Consider the following 19,754-nt stretch of genomic DNA (forward strand, 5'->3'; position numbering starts at 1 on the left):
TGTTCTGACATAACCACCAACTACAACAAGATGTCTGCGTCTTACAGCGTGTGGTGAGACGTTTCCTGTGACCTGTCTCTATACCAGCCATCAGAAAAACTGAGCAACATGTGCAACTGCCAGCACCAAACATTTACTGAGACTGATTCTAGGAAGCTTTGACTCTTTGATTATAACAGGTTGTTTATCATTACAACAAAAGTGAAAGTAGGCTGTTGGCTTATCATTACAGGTGTATAATGTTCTCTGACTTGTTTTTTTTTTTACCTCCCAATAAAACAGAAATGATATATCTTTTTTTTACTGTTGTTTTTTGTTGTTGCTATAAATTAAATCAGACCTTATGGCAAATTTGGCCCATGGGGCCCCTCTTTGGGCAGCCCTGGTTTAAGGCCCTTTACTGGCTCCTATAGGGAATAAGGTTACACTGTGTTGTAGGTGTGAGGCTGCCAATACTCTATATTAGTTCAAAGAGAAATAGGATTAAAAGTCTACTTAAGCCCCATGTCCCGTTGAGGTCAGGGCTTAGTCGGCCTGAGAAACTGCTTGACCCTCGGCACAATTTAAAGCCTAGTAGAGGTTTGTTAAGTAGGTTACTGGACACCATTTACAGTTGGATAGTCTGCTACAGTACCTGAGAAATACTTGTTCCTGATTGGTTGGCACTGGCAAGAATTGAACTAAATCTGAATCATTGCACTATTAAATTAAACAGTCGGCCAACATAGTGGGAATTAAAGGTGATTTGGACAGTTTTTGAATTTCCGCCTTGTGTAAACTTAAAATAAGAAATTGAAAGAAATGAGCCCAACACATGACACATTTCTATAATACTGAAACTATCCATTTGAGGAGAAAACAAAGTTACATTATATTCCAAGAAGCCTATATGTAGGTGATTGGTAAGCCACATCTTCTCATTGATTTAGGCTCGTGTAAACATATTTATGTGTCCATCCTTATCAATTCAGCCTCCATTCTCCTAATCTACACGGACGTTGGAGAAACTATCTTAAACATGACAACACAAGCGTCAAACCCGGCTAAGAAAACAACAGCGTCCATCTTGTTCACTGTTTTCATAACATTTCTTGCTACACTTTATGACGGGACGTTGCGCGACGTGCGCGCTGCGCTCTGCGCTCCTCCAAGATCTCGCGGGATTTAAGATTAAACGGGTGGTTTTGAAAAAAGGTGGTTCCCTTGCTGCACCGGGCTGACAGCAGAGAGCCGCACAGGTAGCCGGCAGTAGCGCTGAAGGACCCTGCTAGTCTACCTAGCGACGCTTCCCTCTCTTGCGTGACGGGATTGGAGAGTGCGGTCTGGAGGTGCGAGCCTCGGCGAATCCACCCCGCACCATCATCATACTCCTCTCAGGTCACCCCGGCGCTCGCCTGTCGGCATTTTCCATCTCCAGTCTCCGAAGATGATACCTGGCAAACGAAGGGCTGCAGTCATGTCCTTCTCAGTGGCGATATTTGGAGCCCTGATGCTGCAGTCCGTCTCTTCCCAGAACGGTAGGACATGCGCTCTCCTTATGGAAAACAAGTGCCGGTGGTCTCACATCATGTGGGGAAAATGCGGGTTTTTAAGGAGGGATGTCGCTTGCATTTCTGCATTGGGGCTTTTTTAAAAATTTAATGAATCATTACAAGACGTCTCTGTTATTAAAAAGATCGTTGACCATCGGGAATATCTCTCCAGCAGCCAAGTCTCATTAGATAATCCTTGAACGCAACACTGAAAGAAACCCATATTAAATGAATGAAGCGATGTCTTTGCCCCGTTTGAGCGTTTGAACATTCAGGGTCAATAAATCATTAATAGGCTCCAATCTGTATTCGTTGGGCTGAAGTGGGCCAATCTCAGGCCTGTGCGATGTCCCTAAAATGTCCTTTGAAGTGTGGAGCTGAATACATGAGCCGCTCAACCAGCAAGGACAAGTACTGCCCATCTGCTTGTTGGGAGATCGGAAAAAGGTGGATAGGGAAATGGTCTCCCACTGAAGTTCAAAATCTGTTGTGCTTTCCTTTAAAAGATGAGCACAAACACACACAATCAACATGCTGTCAGGCTTAGGTCTGCTCAGGTATGTTAGGATACAGCTCAGGAATTCAGCATGTAGGATCCAGCATCCCTTACTCCTCTCCCGCTGGGTGAGATATTTCTCTGCATCAGTCCCGGGGGCCGTTGTAATAAAGCATATAGCACGCATGTAATTAGAGATAGGACCTTTAAGAAGTGCGGCTCTGTAAATAGCATCAGTCCATTTTGCTGCATGCTTCTATTTTTAGAGCAGAGAGATGCTGCACTGGGAACCATGGCTTTAATGTCCTCTTGCAACAGTGATTCTGTTAACTCTTTGCTGAGATGTGCTGCACTGCAGAATGGCATTGATTTCTCTGCACGGTCCTACTTGTCCAAATGACCCTCTGCTCATAAATCTCATCCCCACCGTGCAGTTTCGAGCAGCGTAAAACCCCCCTCTGTCTCAGCTGAGTATTTCTAGTTGTGTATTGTAAGTGTAGCTTATGTGGCTTTGCAAGCGTTGTATGAGAATGAGAGTGAGAATTTATTCAGCCCTGGCCTTCCCTAGAGTTGACCATGTGTAGGAATGCATTACACATCTCCTTCTATACTGCACACCCACTCGTAACATCTCTTCTTCAATCAGCCCTCCAGTAGATAAATCTCACATTTCTGTTATTGCAAGTGTAATGGCTTTTTATCTGACAGATGGCTGGAAAGTGGGCTATTTTCTCATCTCCTTCGCTTGCTTTCAAGAGTCCAGAGAGGCAGGTTCATACCGTACATACAAAATCTGATTACTGTATATTATTCCATAAGCGTATTGTTTTTCTCAATTCTGTGTACAGCCACATTACAGGAGCTATTTGTATCAGCTAATGACATTACCCACAGGTTCCCTTAGGATGTGTGTTTCATTGAAAAGTAGAGTGGCTTTTACCAAGAAAGCTGTTTTAATAGTATCATTCATACCATTTTTTGGAGGTAATTTCTCATACAGAAGGCACAGAAGGTCTGAATTAGTGAACTGGTTGGTGCAGATTTGTTGGATTTTGTTAAATGCAACCAATAAATATTTGATCTGTCTTGGGTTAACTGCAAATATAGAAATAGTGAAGGATTTACTAGAGCGTATTGCAAGTTTGAAATCAACTGATTAACATAAAGCTCATCATAACACATCATGGGCCTGAAATGATTAAGTCTGATCTGTGTTATTTGCAGTAAGCCTACAAATAGCTGAAACTATAGAATGTTAACTTAGATAATTACTGAAATTGGTGCCATTTATTTTTCTCTCAGTTGACAAATTGATGAATCCACTAACAGATTCACTTCTAATTTGCATTTCTGTCATATTTAACATCAAAGACATCCTAACTAGGAAGTGTTAATGACTTTCTTTATAGCTCCGCTCTCTCTCTTATGCTCCCTAATACACTGGACAGTTAGAAATGACAGAACTTTTTAATTCAAGATATGAAGTCAGTCAAGTATATTAATCTTGGTATTTTACATTAAAATCATATTTATATTCCTTTTTAAACAACCGCTCTTATTTTCTGTAAACATCAGCGCTGAAAATCACAATAATACCTCAAGGAAAATTTCTCCACGTTCACTTTTGATAATTACATTTTCAATATCTAATTACACTTATTATACTGATCAGCATGCAAATATATGTAAATATATACTTTTCTATGCTTTTCTTCCCTGATCTCTTGTTGTTTCTGTCCACCAGGACTCTTCTTCTCTTTCGATAGAATATTCATTCAGCGTCCAATTAGCTACTCAATATGTGTTGCGACAGTTTTTGGTACATTAACTGGGACAGTGGCCAGAATTGCTCCATATTACACTGGTTTAAATGGATTCACTGGAAGATAGAGAGAAAATATCTGCATGAAACACTCATGACTATTCGAGGCCATCTGTTGTCAGGTTATGCTGTTAGATTTGCAGTGAATAATGAACCAGAAATTAGCATCAATTTCATCTGAAGTCAGTCTCCGGTGATAATAAAAAGTGGAGTGATAAGGGTATTGACTTTCTTACCATCCTATTTGCTGGTTTAAGTACCATATTGACCTTAAATTTACTTTAAATTTGCAGTCACTAAGATGTGGTAAAATGTATGAAGAGTCTGATTGGAGAGAAGTACAATACAAGCCTTGTAAATTATGATTCATTATTAGCATTATTATTCTAGCTCGCTAAATACAGTTTCGTATAAAAATAACACCATAAAGTCACGTTTAGAGTAGAAACAATTAGACGATTAATTGATGAGGAGATCAGCAAAAAATTAATCAGCAACTCTTTTTTAAAGTTGTTTATCGAGATAAAACACCAACTATTCTCTGGTCCCAGCTTCTCCAGTGAGAAGATGTTTTATATCACCCTGAACTGAATATTTGAATATCTGAAGATGTCACCTTGAGCTCTGAGACACTGTGATGTGGCGTTTTTCATTATTTTCTGTTTTTTTTCAATCAAACAATTTATAGTTCATAGGCAAAAATGGGAAGACAAATTGATTTGGCACAAAACAACCCACACATAACACACTCTTCTATATATTCACAAAAAACAAACACAAAACCACACAGATTCCATGTAAAACATGGTCATACAGACACAAAGCCAACACGATACAACAAACAAAAAAAGTTCTTTACAGACATTTAATCTTTAAAAATAAAAGATTGAATAAATGAAAGAATGTGTTCAAATCTGGAGGCTATACTGATATAAAAATTAAATATCTTTGGGCTGTGACAAAACAAGCAATTATATGGTGTCTCCTTATACATCTCAGAGACTATCATATTGATTGATAGATGAACTGATAAAGAATTAGTTGGTTGCAGCCCAACACATTCAAAAGTTAAGAATAAGAGAATAACTTTAGATCAATCAGGGTGATCTCCCACATGAGTCGCACATAAACAAATGCCCAAACTAAGCTTACATCAACTCGACCTGAGTGACGTCATTCAGACACGTACAGTACAGTGGCGTGCAGGGACAGCGCTACTGACTCAGCACTTTTTACACATCTAGGCTATCCGAGGTGGCAGGATCTGTCCTCAGCACTTCTGTTTTAGGAGCTGAGGTGTTGGTTTGAGTTCTCAGTCCCAGTCATGTTATTCACTGGTATTTATATACACTCAATTACCAGTTTATTAGGTCCACATAGATCAGTGTTTGTCAAACTTTTTACACTGCGTCCCACCTCAGAATGAATTAGGCTCTCTTAGTACCAATATTAAGATGCACTAGCATAGGCTGGAACCTGGACAATTCATGCAGGTGGAAGGTTTCTTTCTAATAAGATTGTTTGTTGTTGACTGTCATTGAATCCTGAACGGAACCGGTTCAAGAGCCAGAGCTCATTTGGTGGAAAATGGGTACTTCTGGTCCACTCTTCTCTTCACAATATTTCTTATTTGGAGCCACGGTTGCACGATTGATTGTTTTTTAACCATTAATTTTACCCTTCGCTTACTATGTTGCAATCACATTTTAGCTCATAACTAGTCATGGATGTATCAACGAGCTACATGTATGAGCTATGATTGTGTAGTATTTTAATTTAATAATAATAATTTTAAAAAAGTATTACATTTCGTAAAGAGATTCCTCTGCATACCAATAGAGGCAACGCACGTACTCTCTGTGGTATTTGTACCATATTTTAAGAACCAGTGGCTGAGGTAAAAAAACCAAACTAATCCAGTTTAATACGAAAGTCATGCAGTAAATCCTGCTTTCATTAAGGTTATAATCAGTTGTTTTAGACAGGTATTGATTCAATTTTACGATCATTTTGGGGGCTGTAATTTATGTTTCTATTATTTTATCCATCTCATTTATATCAGTGAAGTTACAGTTCAACAGCAGCACAAACTGCAGCCTCAAATCAACACCTCACTAGAACAACTGATTATAGCCTTCATGAAGGTAGGATTTACAGGACTGTTGTATTGGATCAGTTTTAGCTATCTGTCCTTAAAAAACGGGCGACAGAGTCTATGCAGGAATCTATATGTGCCTACAGTAAATGTGCTGGCCTTGATGAACCAGTTGTGGGCTGTACAGAATGGTTATGATGTCAGCTTGACCAAAAAACATGTGATTGTCTGTCTTGTGATGATCTGGTTGGCAGTCTCTTCCTCTTCCTACTTTGTTGCCGTAGAGTGCTTCTATGGAAACGGAGGGGGTCTATCACCATGCGCCCACACGCTCCCCAGACACCCAGAGCCGCAGCTTCTATAAATCTCCTCTCAATCTCATGTGCTCTCCACAGAGCCTATAGACTATGCAGCCCCCCCCCCCCCTTCCTCCTCTCTGTGCAGCCATGATCAATTGTTTCACTTTTATTGCATTCAGTTCATTCAGAGGGAGACGTTTCAATCTAGTAAAATCAACAGCGTAGTTTGCCCGCTGTCTGTGTTCTTTTCTGAGGACTAATGATGTTTTCATTATGCTCCACAAGATGTACTGAAAATGACAAGGTCAGTTGGAGGACTTTTGGATGTGAGCGCCGTTCGGGCCAGACACAAATTTATATGATATCATTAATTGGGCAAAACCAAGTGAGAGCAGCCCTGCAAGGACGTCCCAGCAGAATTGAATTAAAGCTTCCCAGGAATAGCAGCAATAATGGCTTAGGCAGATCTGAGGTCGCCTCTGTCTTTCTCTCTCTCTCTCTTTCTCTCTCTTACCGAAAATGTTTGTGTCACCGTTCCTGACAGAGAGGTTGATGTTTATTTCATTGTTTTGGAGCTGATGATTTTATGTTGTAGATTTGTGTCTTAGTCTTAGTTTTCTTAAGTCTTCTGTGGTAGTAAATTGAATATCTTTGGGTTTTGAACTGGAAATGAAGCAATTTGAGTACGTCAGTCTGGTCTCTAGAAAATTGTGATGGACAATGGAAAATTAGTGACAGATAAGGAAGATAATAGTTAGCTTCATCTTTTTTTCCCCTTAAATCATCAACATTAATCTTTGTTTCATTTGAAGATTATTTTATCTTTCTGTTATTATTATTATATTATTATTTCATATTATCTGTGTTTCTTTTCTGGTTAACTTTTTAATTTGTTATTTTCTTGTCTTTCCATCCTACACCTGTTTTCCTTTTTTTTCGGCCTATGCTGTCACCTAAACCTCCACCTCCACCACCAGCGGGCTTTGTGAAATCACCTCTTTCTGAGACTAAACTCACGGGTGACACCTTTGAGCTGTACTGTGACGTGGTGGGGAACCCCACCCCAGAAATCCAGTGGTGGTACTCTGAGATCAACCGAGCAGATTCCTTCAGGCAGCTGTGGGACGGCGCCCGTAAGCGGCGGGTGTCCATCGGCACCGCCTATGGTGCCAACGCCGTGAGTGTGTTGGGTGTCTCCCGTCTCATGCTGGATGATGCTGGGACCTATGAGTGCAGAGCCAGCAATGACCCGCGCCGTAATGACCTGCACCAAAATCCAGCCACCACCTGGATCCGTGCTCAGGCCACTATAATGGTGCTGCAGAGTGAGTGGTTAGTGTAGAAGAAAACACCAACCCACCCACCACATTAGCAACCCAATTTAACAGTTCCTGTGTGATTCAACCTCCCTCAAACCTCTCCAGAGGACCACTAGTTTCCTCCGTAGGTGCTATCCTCCCCGGCAGACTCGGAAAATGAAGAAAAACACCATCAACTAGTCTCCATGTTCATTTACCAGCAGAGTTGAGTAGTATTTTACATTTTGCTCATCCCTCAGTTCAGTACGTCCTTCAACCAACACCTTGTAGAGCTCCATTTTCTCTTTATTTCACATTTCTTTCCCTTTGGCTCTCATCTTCTTATTTCCCTGAACGGAATGTCATATTATTTATTTTTTCTTTTCTTTATTATTGTCGTTTTATTTCTGTGTTTTTTTATATGTAAAAATGACAAGTGTAAATTTAATTCTTTTGATACAGATTTTCCCTCAAACTATCCTGTTCCAAAACTTTAAATGCATAGATCCTAAGATGGAAACCAAAAAAGTGTGGGTGCTGAAACGTTTGTGTAGCACAAACGTTTCAGCACCCACACTTGTAGTAGAGTGTCAAAAAGTACCAAACCTCACACGGAATGTCGGGTCATGTTAGCAATCATGTTTACTTTATTCTTTGATCAGATAGTTGCCATTTTAGACTATTTTCTGTAGACAGTAGTTGTACAGCTGATGGTGTTTAGGTTTAGTGAATATATTTACCAGTTGTGTGGTTTGACATCCTTTTGTTTATATTCAGTAAAGTAGGACAAAATTATTTTTTGGTATCAGTACCAAAGCTGTATATACAGTATGTGCGAACCAGAATTACAGTTTCAGCTTGTGACTACCCAGATTGAGAGGTTCACTGGTGTCTACATGTGCATGTAGATAATCAGGATTAAGCAGAATGCCACACTCTAATTAAGGTCTTGATGGTTAAAAAGCTAATCCGAGCCAGGATTTTCCACAAGTTGTATTTCAACCAGATAGAAATGTATGTTACTGTAGAGTTTCTGTGCTCCTTCAGAGCTATTAAATATCTAAATTAAAGCTTATAGAGTTGAATGGGTCTTCATCTAGAGTCATCCTCACTGGCTCCCACATGAGTACGTCTTTTATTAACGTGAATGCTGTAGGTTTATTTTAGCATTAAAAAAAAAAAAAAAAAGTTACTGACCTATATTCCAGTCGTGTAATAGAAATATCCGCATTTCAGTTGTATCCTGTGCAGAAACTGGTTATACAGTCAGATTTCTCCACTGTAAATTTCTAAATCCCTGTTTAATAAAATCCTTACTGTTCCTCAACATAGGAACACAGGGCCCACCTAATGACACTGCAGGTTTACATCACGGCCGTCAGTTTTAATAGACCTTTTTCACAGCAGCCATTTTGACATGGTATAGTAGGGCAATGTTACCAATAATAAGGCTCTGTTCCATTCATATCAAACAGAGTCAGAGTAGTGCTGTTGTGCATGCTGGCTCAAAAAATGCCTCTGCTGCACTAAATGGGACAGAACCTTAATTAGTATCATTGGTAACACCTGTGACTACTGGCTGCTGTGTAAAAGGATTCAGGGTCGTCTCTGGGAAGTCGTGTTTTTTGTGGTACGATGGATTGCTCTGGGCAGTAAAATGCTTCCATCTTTTAGCTCATGGTCATCATTATTAATGCATGTAACAGAAAAATAAGCTCAGTTATTGAATGCTTCTTACGGAAATGCACCTTGGGAGCTGTAGTTTGGCTTCTCTCCGTACTTTTTTATGTACACAGGCTTTTACCTTGTAACTTTTTTATCAAAGAACCAGATATTTTCTGATGCAGTTGGTCATCTTTTGTTCTGATAGAGAATTTCATGTCTTCTACTTAAGGAACCCTTGATGCCCAAAATAATTCCTCCCACTCCGCAGCTCTATTCCTGTGCTATATTGTATAAAGTGTGGTTGGCTGAGGCGTCTGTCTGAACCCTTTGATCGTTGTTGTTTACATCCTCCAACACACCCTCACCCAAGCAAACATCACTTCAGTCGTAGCTGATCTGTTTCTCTCTTATAGAGCCGTCAATCACCGCCTCCGACCACACCACGCTTCCTGTAGAAGGCGACAGTTTCACACTGCAGTGCAACCTGACCAGCGCCCACAGTGTCCACCAGGAGAGCTTCTGGATGAAGAACGGAGAGGAGATCCCAGAAACACGCAGCACAAATAGGAACACTGAGTACAGGTAGGAGTCACGGCATAAGCTTGTGCAGCTTTTGCGTGTATGTGTGCGAGTGCTAAACACAGAGTTTCATGTGGGTTCATGTGAGGCTTGTTTCTGCTCTGCAGGCGGAACAAACCAAGAGGAGACGATGCCGGAGTGTACATGTGTGTCTACACCTTTGAGTTGGCTCCTTCAGCCAACGCCACCATCGAAGTTAAATGTAGGTGTTGATTTGTGAGCTACAGGCTTCTTTTTCAGTTTCAAGGCCACATTAGAGATGTCACCAATAAAAATGGCCCGAGTGGCCTTGAGCGCTAGCAGCCCTGTCATGCGAGGACCTGTGATTTCAAACGGCTCTGCTGGCTGCTCAGGGGCAGCCGGCGCCCTTGACACCTCCATCTAACCAATGCCCGGCTCAGTGGCAGCAGATGGTGTCTTGTTTGTCTGATGGGAAGGGATTATGTCCCAACGGTAAAAATCTGGACAGCCTTTCCTGCTGTCACACAACACTATAGAGGCAAATTGGATTTTGGGACGGTTTGCTTTTATTTTATGGGGAATTTCTATTCGTCCGTGCAGGAAAAGGATTTATAGCCGCGCAGATTAATGATATACAAAATACACAAAATGATACAGGCTGCTTAATGTTACATTGGATCACATCTTCTTCTGAACTGACTTCCCCCTATTTTACTCCCTGATCATGGCAACCTTCACTGGAATTACAACAACATAGTATCTTATGTGTTATTTCTTTTATTGTCAGTTTTTTGTTTTAATATTTCTCTGCTTGTTGCAATATTGTTTGCTGCATTATTTACTCCCTGCAGCTGTTTTATGGTCAATTATACTTTATTTTATACTTTCTGCATCTTGCTTGAAAAGCACACTATAAACAACTATTATTGTTATTATTATTATTAATATTTTAATTATCTGAACTCCATAAAGCAGCTGTTTATTGCCTGAAAAACGTATGCATTTATGCAGCTGTTTTCCGTAAGAATTGCTTAATAATATTGAAAAGATAGATACAATAAAAAGAGTATTTATTATAAGTTTCTCCTTTAAAATGAAAAGATGAAATTGACAAATTAGTAACCCAGTTATCATTTTCATGTGACTCACATGAGTATATGTACATTTATAAATTACTGCACACACAATAGACCTGTAACATTTCTTGTGAATTCTGTTGAATGTATTTTAATACCAAATTGTTATTTTGGTATTTTGTTTTAGCTGCTCCTGAGATCACAGGCCACAAGCGTAGTGAGAACAAGAATGAGGGTCAGCGTGCTGTGCTGTACTGTAAGTCTGTGGGTTATCCTCACCCTGTCTGGACCTGGCGCATGTATGACAACGGCATTTATAAGGTACGTTATACATTATTTTAATATATTTCTCTAACTGTAAATGATCCACAGGTGCTGCAGTTTGTTTCATTGGGATGCAGAAACATCAAAATGTAAGATTAAATCACATCAGCATTATAATTAAATAAACTGTCACAAGAAGAATATGAAATAGAACATGACTCCCAATAATAACATAAGATAAGACAGATACTTTAACATACTGGAAGTGGAAAGATTACATTTAGGAGCCAGTCCATGACCTGCTTTATTTTTAGTTCATAACATGTTTCTGTCGGAGAGTATGAAATATTGTGTAATGTTTTAAGACTTCAAACTTCTTACCTAGAACATAAAAGCTAAACTGTCAGACTGTCCAACCCTCACATTATGTGCATTTCTTTCCTCTCCCTTGATAGGACATTGACAACACAACCGGTCGCTTCTTCATCAGCAGCAAAGACAACTACACCGAGCTCCACATTATGAACCTGGACATCAATTTAGATCCAGGCGAGTACCACTGTAATGCCACCAACATGATCGGCACCCGCGAGGAGAAGATCGTGCTGAGGGTTCGCAGCCACTTGGCCCCCTTATGGCCTCTCCTGGGGGTTTTGGCCGAGATCATCATCCTGGTCATCATCATCGTTGTTTATGAGAAGCGTAAGAAGCCAGAAGATTTACAAGACGGTGAGTCACCAGCGGTGGTGTTTAGGATTGTTTCATATTATTTCACAGTTTTAATAAATCTGGGACAATCTGAGGAAAAACTTCAGTTTTGACACAGATGTCTCCTGTGAGTCTTCTGCAAAGTCTTTTTTCATCCAAAAAAACCCTGTCAGTGTGGCGTTGGGCAACGATGCGTCATTCCTTCACCAGAGACACCGAACGAGTCACCTGACGCTGTGCTGTGTCTGCATTCAATAATTCAGTCTGGCAAGGTTGACCCAATAGGTAGACACTGTTGCAGGAGGTCGCACCTTGTCGGGACAATTTCATGCATTTAATATTCATGAGAAATATGATACTGCAGTGTTGCGGAGGTGGACAGTTTCAATTATTAATGGCTTTCCAGGGACTTTGTGCTGTCCCCAAGCTGCTGCAAGCTTAACCACAAGACACTCAGTTAGCCAACAACCTGCGTATGCCATCCTGGGATTCTCTAATACTACGGAGTACTTCAAAAGTCTAGCTATATCATAAATAATGCATTAATGGTATTTGGGTGACCTTTTCCTCTCAAACAGAATTTTGATGTTGCCACATGCTGATTAGTTACAACGTGCAGCAAATTACTGACAGCTCATAACTGTCAATGACACTTTACAGGGATATATTGTCATTATGGTTCATTACTTGGTCAGAAATGGACTGTTGAGTGTTTAAGTCACGTTGAGAAGCCTCACAGTCTTACAAAATGGATGTAGATTGCGTGAGTCATAGAGCTAATTCTTTCATGAAATGTTAATAATTCATGTTTTTCTTGCATTTCTTTAAATTAGGTCAGCTTCCAACCTGTTGAGTATTTTAACAGATTGTTGTAATATCTCCCATCCTCCCCTTTCCCCATATTGCACAACCTAAACCATGTTTGTGGTAAGTGTGAGACTTTGCATGCTTCATGAATTTCAATAAGCATTCAGCCTCATCTTCTTCCAGCTCACAGCCCAGTACACTGTTCTGTTTAGCTTCCTCATTAGTGTCAAGTGCAGCTAAATCATTTTTTTTTTCAGTTTTTAAGATAGTTTTTAAAAAAAAATTATTTTGGAAATGGCAACTTCACATTTTTGCATCAAACTCATAATTACTGCAGCAGTGAAATGGCATGCGAGTCACTGTAAGGAACTGAAAATATTTTGTACTGTCACTATTTAACACTGCGTCAGTGACTCCAGTAGAGGGCTGGTATTGATGCTGCTTCTAACTAATCTCTTTTAGGGAACAGCTGCTCTTTGAGAGCGCTGCCTGTCTATGCATGACAACAGTATTTTTTTAATTTTTTTTATGTGAATTTTGCCTGAATCTAAGTGTTCTCACTTGCTCATGCATTTCTTAATGTGGTGTTTGTGCTGGATTTAACTGCATTCTGTGTGTTTGTGAGTGACCTCATGAGGTGGGTTTCCTGCGGCATGACAGCCTATTGTTTACTATTTTGTTACTTCATCTAAGCTTTATTTTCATCCCATAACACACATACATCACATAGTGTACCTCTGAAACATAAAGATTCTCAAAAACCTCAGGGCTAAGTTGCACCATGTGTCAGTCACAGCTACTGTTACATGTTGCTATTCTTTATTCATCGTGTGCAACTTCCTTGCGATTTTTTTATTTTTTGGTCTTCATTTCTCCATATTTTCCCTTGTTGCATCAGATGATGACCCAGCTGGACCTGTGTAAGTATTTAACATTTTACCTTTCATACCCTATCTCTGTTTAGCTTGGTAATGTGTGTTTTTTAAAGTAGCTTATCATGATGTCTCCACTCCTGACTGTCTTTAGAGCTCAATGTACTCCCCAAATCTGGGTCACAGACAACTGCGAGCATCACGCGATGGTGCTTTGCTGCATTCATAAATCACAAGGAAACACTTTTAAAGTCAAGTGAGCAGTCGGTGACATTTTCAAGTTACCATCTGAACTTTCCTGATTACGGAAGCCCGGACTACGATGCTCTGAGTCTTAAAAAGGCCATGTTTTACTTTGAGTCCCTCTATTATCAGCCATGAACCTTATAAACATTTAATAAATTATTTATAATACACTATAGTGAAGTTCTAATCAGTAGTAAGTGTTTTATTAATCTATTTGGTAACAAATGTAATTCCTCCTGTGAGCACCTGTAAGTGGAGGTTGGTGTATAAAAAGAAAATGAATGGCAATATAGTAAAACACAGTTATAGTTATATAAAATATGTCTTCATAGGATAATTTATAATTGTTGATAATATATATGTTAATAATCACTTAAGAATGTAATTATAGCTGTTTAATTTATTTATTAAATGTTTGTATAGTGTTTAGAAAAGCTAAATACGGGGCTTAAAATAATGTGTTATACCTTTTTAATAATAGAGATAATATAATAATAAGCCTGTATTGATGCCCAGAGGGGAAATTTATTTCAGTGACACAAGAACAGAAAATAAGTAGCCTACAGATAGAGGAAATTAAAAATAATTAATTAGAAGTATATAAAACAATAATAGGAATAAAAACAGAAAGTATACAAGAGAAAGTTTATATTTTATTTCTTTTTTATCACTTGTATTATTAAATAATCCTAAGAATTATTTAAAGGTCCAGTGTGTAACATTTAGGAGGAGAAATTGAATATAATATTCATAGTTATGTTTTGATTAGTGTATATAGGATTTGTGTTTTTGTTACCTTTTTAGAATGAGCTGTTTTTATCTACATGCGCCGTGGTTCTCCTTCCATGGAGTCCGCCATGTTGAACCTCTATGTTTCTACAGTGGCACAGAACAGTCAAACCAAACACTGGCTGTAGATAGGGTTTCACAGTCACTGCGTTTCTCCTACACACTTCACAGTCCGTTCTCATTTCATCAAATACAGATGCGAGCTGTGTTCAGTTAGCTGCAATCGGCAACTTCCCTGCTAGATGCCACTAAATTCTACACACTGGTCCTTTAAGAGCTGTAACTAGACCCGGGTTTGGTTAAGTATTGTTTTCATTATTGATTAAAGGGTCATTCCACAAATGACCATGATGTCAAAATCAGTGTAGTGTCCTATTTAATCTACCCTTTTGTCTTTTTTTTCTTAATTGAATCAGTATTCTATAAAATGTCAGAAATTACTTAAATTCCCATCTCCGGTTGGCAGAACACAAGAAGATGACTCAAAATGATTAGCAACCAAATATCATTTATAAAAACGTGAAAAGACAGAGTTTAGTTAACTTTAAGTGTTTTTATTTGATAAATGATTTAATAGTTATTAGAATTTCTGTCATCTTTCACTTGAAGTGTGAACTAACTGTGCTCTTGTACTTCTTGCTAAAGGAAAACTAATTCGACCAACAACCATAAAGACAAGAACCTCCGCCAGAGGAACACCAACTGAGCAGCCTGTCTGCTGAGTAAGTCTTAAATTATTTAAAGGAAGCCTGATTAATAATATGCATTACACGCCTGTGGCCACAGATTACCAGATGAGCCACCATCTGAAATTATCTCTGAATGCTCTTGTCAACCAAAATAAGACTACTGTCAGACTAATGAGTTGAATTTTCTCTTTGTTTGCAGGTTTCATTACACATGTATTGACCGTATGAAGGTAAACAAGAAGGGAATCCATACCTGTTGTTAATAGGATTTATCTGCCATTAAAAGTATGGTTGTGGAGGAGTTAAGTGAGGCATGCCTTATGATTTTGTTGTGTGAGGATGCGAGGGCCGGAGGTACTCAAACCAATATGGAATTAACATTATAACCATTGTTGCTGCATGCAGTTGTTGACGTTTATGATTTTTCCCTCTTATCCACTAATTTAAATATTTTTACTACTTCTAAAATAATGCATGCAAGATGCTGACCTTCTGTTTGAAGGCAGAAAGGTTTTTTTTTCCCTTTTCTCAGAGAGTGGCTTTATGTAGATAACCTGTGTATTCTAGAGGAAAAACAATACTCGGCAATGTAAAAGAAAATGCCACCATAATCTGGTATGACAGTTGTGTATAGTTTTATCATTCTGCTGCATACCATTTTCTAAGTTTTATCATTTTATCAGACTATTACATTCTAAGGGCTTTGCAATGTCCCTCTAAATTTGATTAAGGTTTACTTTACTGTATGTACTGTATGTGTTAAATCACTATAACTATGTATCAGATCAGCATTAATATAAAGACTATTCATATTATACGATGCACTTAAATGTTGAGAATAATGAAATACTGTATAAACCTACTTTAGGAGATCTGTACTAATCATTCTAACCGATTGTTTTATAATTATGTGTATTGTACAGCATGGCTATTATCCTATGCAATTATTATATCAATATCAATATATTGAAAATCATTGCAGCTTTTGATTTCTCTGTGACAAAGCTTTAAACTAGTAGGATCACCGTAGAGCGTTGATGGCATACTACACAGCTGCATGAATACTCTACAGCTGACGTGGGAGGAGGCGAAAGAAGCCCACGTCAGGACTGACACATGTGAAGCAATTGCAAGATCCCGAGTCATTTTTAAGAATAAATATCTCAAAAAAGAAAACGTGTCTGTTGAGTTGTTTTTTTTTCATGTGAAGACACACCAGACATTCAATCGTACCACTCAGGATGCACACAGGCTGTCCCATCATGGGAATGCAGAAAAATAAAAGCATGTGGGGAACATCGCCATCTAGTGAGATTTTGAGTGACTCACAGCAGACTCATTGAACATGATGAACTTCAGACATCAGAGGAACAAAGACCAGCAAACCGTGATTAAAAATTCTCCACTGGTGCACAAAAATCTCAGAACTGTCAGACAAAAAAACATCACTTAAGACTCAAGACTTCTAGAAAGAGTATATATGTTGTTGTGGTTTCTTTTTAACATCTGGCCAGGGATAACTCCTGAAAACAGTCTTCGAAGCAAATTTGGGTTTCGTTTACAGTGTTAATTTTTTATAATCAATGAGCATAGTCTCTCAAATAAGCTAATGAAATAAAAAAATAAAATAAGATACTCTAGATAAACTAGACCCTTCAGTTCAAGAGTAATGCTATATTTAAGCACACATCTGATGGATATGAAAAGATGGAAAATATGACCACCCCGTGTTATATTCTAGAAATGGCTGTGAAGTCTTCACAATTTAAACGAGGAAGTTACGTATTTATGTATAAACTTTACAGCAAGTATTAATTGATACCTTATTTGTTAATTGTAATTTAAGTTTGTCCTATTTAAGGCACTAGCCATGCACTATGCATATGAAGCCAAAGACTGCATGGCCTTCATTAAGAATATGTTTCTTGTGTATTTGCTTTGGCTTGTTCTTTCAGCACAGAACTGTATTTTTACTTATCTAACGAGTCAAAGTGTTGAAGGGGGATGATAATGGATGTGGGGAAGTGTTATGGCGGCTATTTGTGTTCATGAAGTGTCCACGTTGGAGCTTTAAGAAAACTTCACTGTGAGGTTCCTGAGAAATACTGTAGTACCAAATTCTAATATAATTTATATATACTTCTTTTGATTAAAGACCACACTCAGTTCTTGTGATTTATTTATGGAGAACTAAAGATTTGAACAGACTACACGTGTGTCTGTTATCCTTGACTGGATGCCTGTGGTGACTGTAAATATCTGTGAACCAGACTAAAGGCTTCATAGTTCTCCACCAAAATTATGTTCCTGGTATTGTAGGGATTTTAAATTGTATATCCATATAGAATTTGCACATTATATCATTTTAATTGCCAGTTATGCAAAATGTGGAAAAAGAAAGTATCCAAAACTTTCTTTGTGTCAAGTGAAAATTTTAATTGGGAGTTGCACTAGGAGACTTTATACTCGCTGCAGAGTCCTCCTGTCCTGGGTCGTGCACATCCCGTGTCAGTTTGTAATGTTTCCAGTCAGAATGCTTTCTTTCACTCCTCTTTAAAAGTTATCAAGAACTTGGCTCGGGATTTTGCTTTCTTAACTTTAAGAAATACAGTGATGGAGTCATGACATGACCATGACAGGTTTTCTGGGATGTTGATTCCCAGGAACCTAAAACTGTTCACCTGCTCAACCTCAGCTCAACTGATGTAAACAGGAATGTGTGTCTTTGCTTCTTTTTTCCTAAAATCAACAACAACCTCGGTTTTGCTGACATTGAGTAGTAGGTTGTTTTCTGTGTACCACTCTATAAGATTGTTGATTTCCTCCTCATATGAAGTCTTGTGTGAAATCTGGCTGATGATGGTGCTGTCATCTGCAAACTTGAACAGGAGGGGGCTGAGTACACAGCCCTGAGGCGCTCCGCTGTTGAGCACTAGAGTGGAGGAGGTGTTACTTCCAATCCGAACTGTCTGGGTTTATGAGGAAACCAATTGTAGATTATGGTACTCAGGCCCAGAGTGGGGTAGATTGAGTTGAATGCTGAGTTGAAATCAACAAACGGCATTCTTACGTAGGTGTTGTTTTCCTCAAGGTGTGTGAAGACTGAATGGATGGCAGTGGAGATGGTGTTCTCTGTGGAACTATTGGTTCTGAAGAGATGTTATTCTTTATGCCAGTTTCTCAAAGCACATAACTTAATCGTTTAGAGTAGATACTGCAGACCCCTGGATGATGGTGGCTGTCTTGAAGCAGGTGGGAACACTCTCATGTGACAGTGATTGTAATGTAATGACATCAACTAGCTCACTGGCACATGTTTTTAGTGCACGGGCAGGGATGTTATCAGGCGCAGCAGCTTTAGTCATATTCACTCTCAGCAGGATTCTTCTCACATCCACTGTAGATACTGTCATCGGTGGATCCTCTGGAAGCAGAGTTGACTTTACAGCTGACTCTTTGTGGAGGAAATCAAAAAAGGCATACAATGTGTTGAGCTCGACTGGTTGCCTGACCTCACACATGATGGGGGCACTCTTGCTGGCCTGTGACGTTTTGGATCGTCTGCCACATTTATATGCATGTGGAATTTAGGTAAAACAGTTCTGAGATTAAAATCACCAACAACTATAAAAACACCACCATGTTTTGTCATGTGACTGCTGAGGACCTCATACAGTTCCTGCAGTGCATTTCTTGAATTTGCGTCTGGAGTAGCAACAACAGCAAACACACTGGTGAAGTCTCTGGGCCAATGATATGGTCGACATCTTAACAATAAGAATTTCACATCTGGTGAACATTGTCCATCCACTGACTGCGTTTGAGCACGAAGAATCACTGACACAGAGTCTGCCTCCTGTCGTCTGACCGGGTCTTGTGTTTTGTCACTGTGGAAAACCCCTCAATGATACAACTGACCAGCGCTGCACCATACAGCCTCTAAATTAAACATATCGTTGTATCAACACCTCTTTAAAACAGTTTTCAACACTGAGAGCTAGTTGTGCCTAATAAACTGGCAACTGGGTGTGTTTTTCCTCTGGGTTATTCTGAAACAGTATTGTGCAGAACTTTTAGCATATTATGTGGGAAATTGCAGTAGTATAGCAAAGGGGGGCGCTATTTTATTGTGCCTGCTGGCTGGTAGAACCAGTGGACAGGTTCATTGTTGGGCTTTCAGCCACATTTCCATAACTGTTGCTAGCTGGAGAGGAATGGAATATTGTAATGTGTTTTCATACCTTTTCAACTTAATTGTCTGGACCTGATTCCTAGAAGGTAATACTGTGTCCTGGATTAATGTGTCATTGGGATTCAGACTATAATAAAACATTTCTAGAGCAAAGAGACATCTGTGACTTTGTGAACCCTGAAAAAAAAAAAACACAACACAACTTTTGGCAAAAATGATTTGTAGTTCTGTCTGTGTGGATTAATGTCTCATTCAGGTAGCAAAGTTTAAATAAATCTGATGGACTAGTTCTTAAACAGGCCAGTGGATTGTATTTAATAACAAATTTAGTGGGTATATTCGAACTTTGTTGGAGGTTTATACA

The 19,754-nt window shown here is 39.1% G+C and overlaps 1 protein-coding gene across 6 annotated transcripts; it reads left to right on the forward strand.

Moving 5' to 3' along the window:
- The first annotated feature begins 854 nt into the window (after positions 1–854).
- Positions 855–16,374, forward strand: LOC127353640 (neuroplastin-like). 6 transcript variants are annotated; one of them, XR_007881338.1, is made up of 9 exons: positions 855–1,517; positions 7,222–7,569; positions 9,621–9,789; positions 9,894–9,988; positions 11,011–11,144; positions 11,543–11,816; positions 12,629–12,722; positions 13,501–13,522; positions 15,155–15,205. XR_007881338.1 is itself a non-coding variant. In XM_051383049.1 (9 exons), the coding sequence occupies exons 1-8, from the start codon at positions 1,427–1,429 to the stop codon at positions 15,213–15,215; spliced, it is 1,194 nt and encodes a 397-aa protein (XP_051239009.1). In that variant the 5' UTR covers positions 866–1,426; the 3' UTR covers positions 15,216–15,231; positions 15,398–16,374. The 6 variants fall into 6 exon arrangements, 5 of the variants coding, with proteins under 5 accessions (XP_051239011.1, XP_051239009.1, XP_051239010.1 ...); XM_051383049.1 differs by lacking the exon at positions 12,629–12,722 and adding an exon at positions 15,398–16,374 and having other exon boundaries at positions 866–1,517; positions 15,155–15,231; XM_051383050.1 differs by lacking the exon at positions 12,629–12,722 and adding an exon at positions 15,398–16,374 and having other exon boundaries at positions 867–1,517; positions 13,513–13,522; positions 15,155–15,231.
- Positions 16,375–19,754: the final 3,380 nt, after the last annotated feature.

The sequence above is a fragment of the Dicentrarchus labrax genome, unplaced genomic scaffold, assembly GCF_905237075.1.
Source record: "Dicentrarchus labrax unplaced genomic scaffold, dlabrax2021, whole genome shotgun sequence".
NCBI lineage: Eukaryota > Metazoa > Chordata > Actinopteri > Moronidae > Dicentrarchus > Dicentrarchus labrax.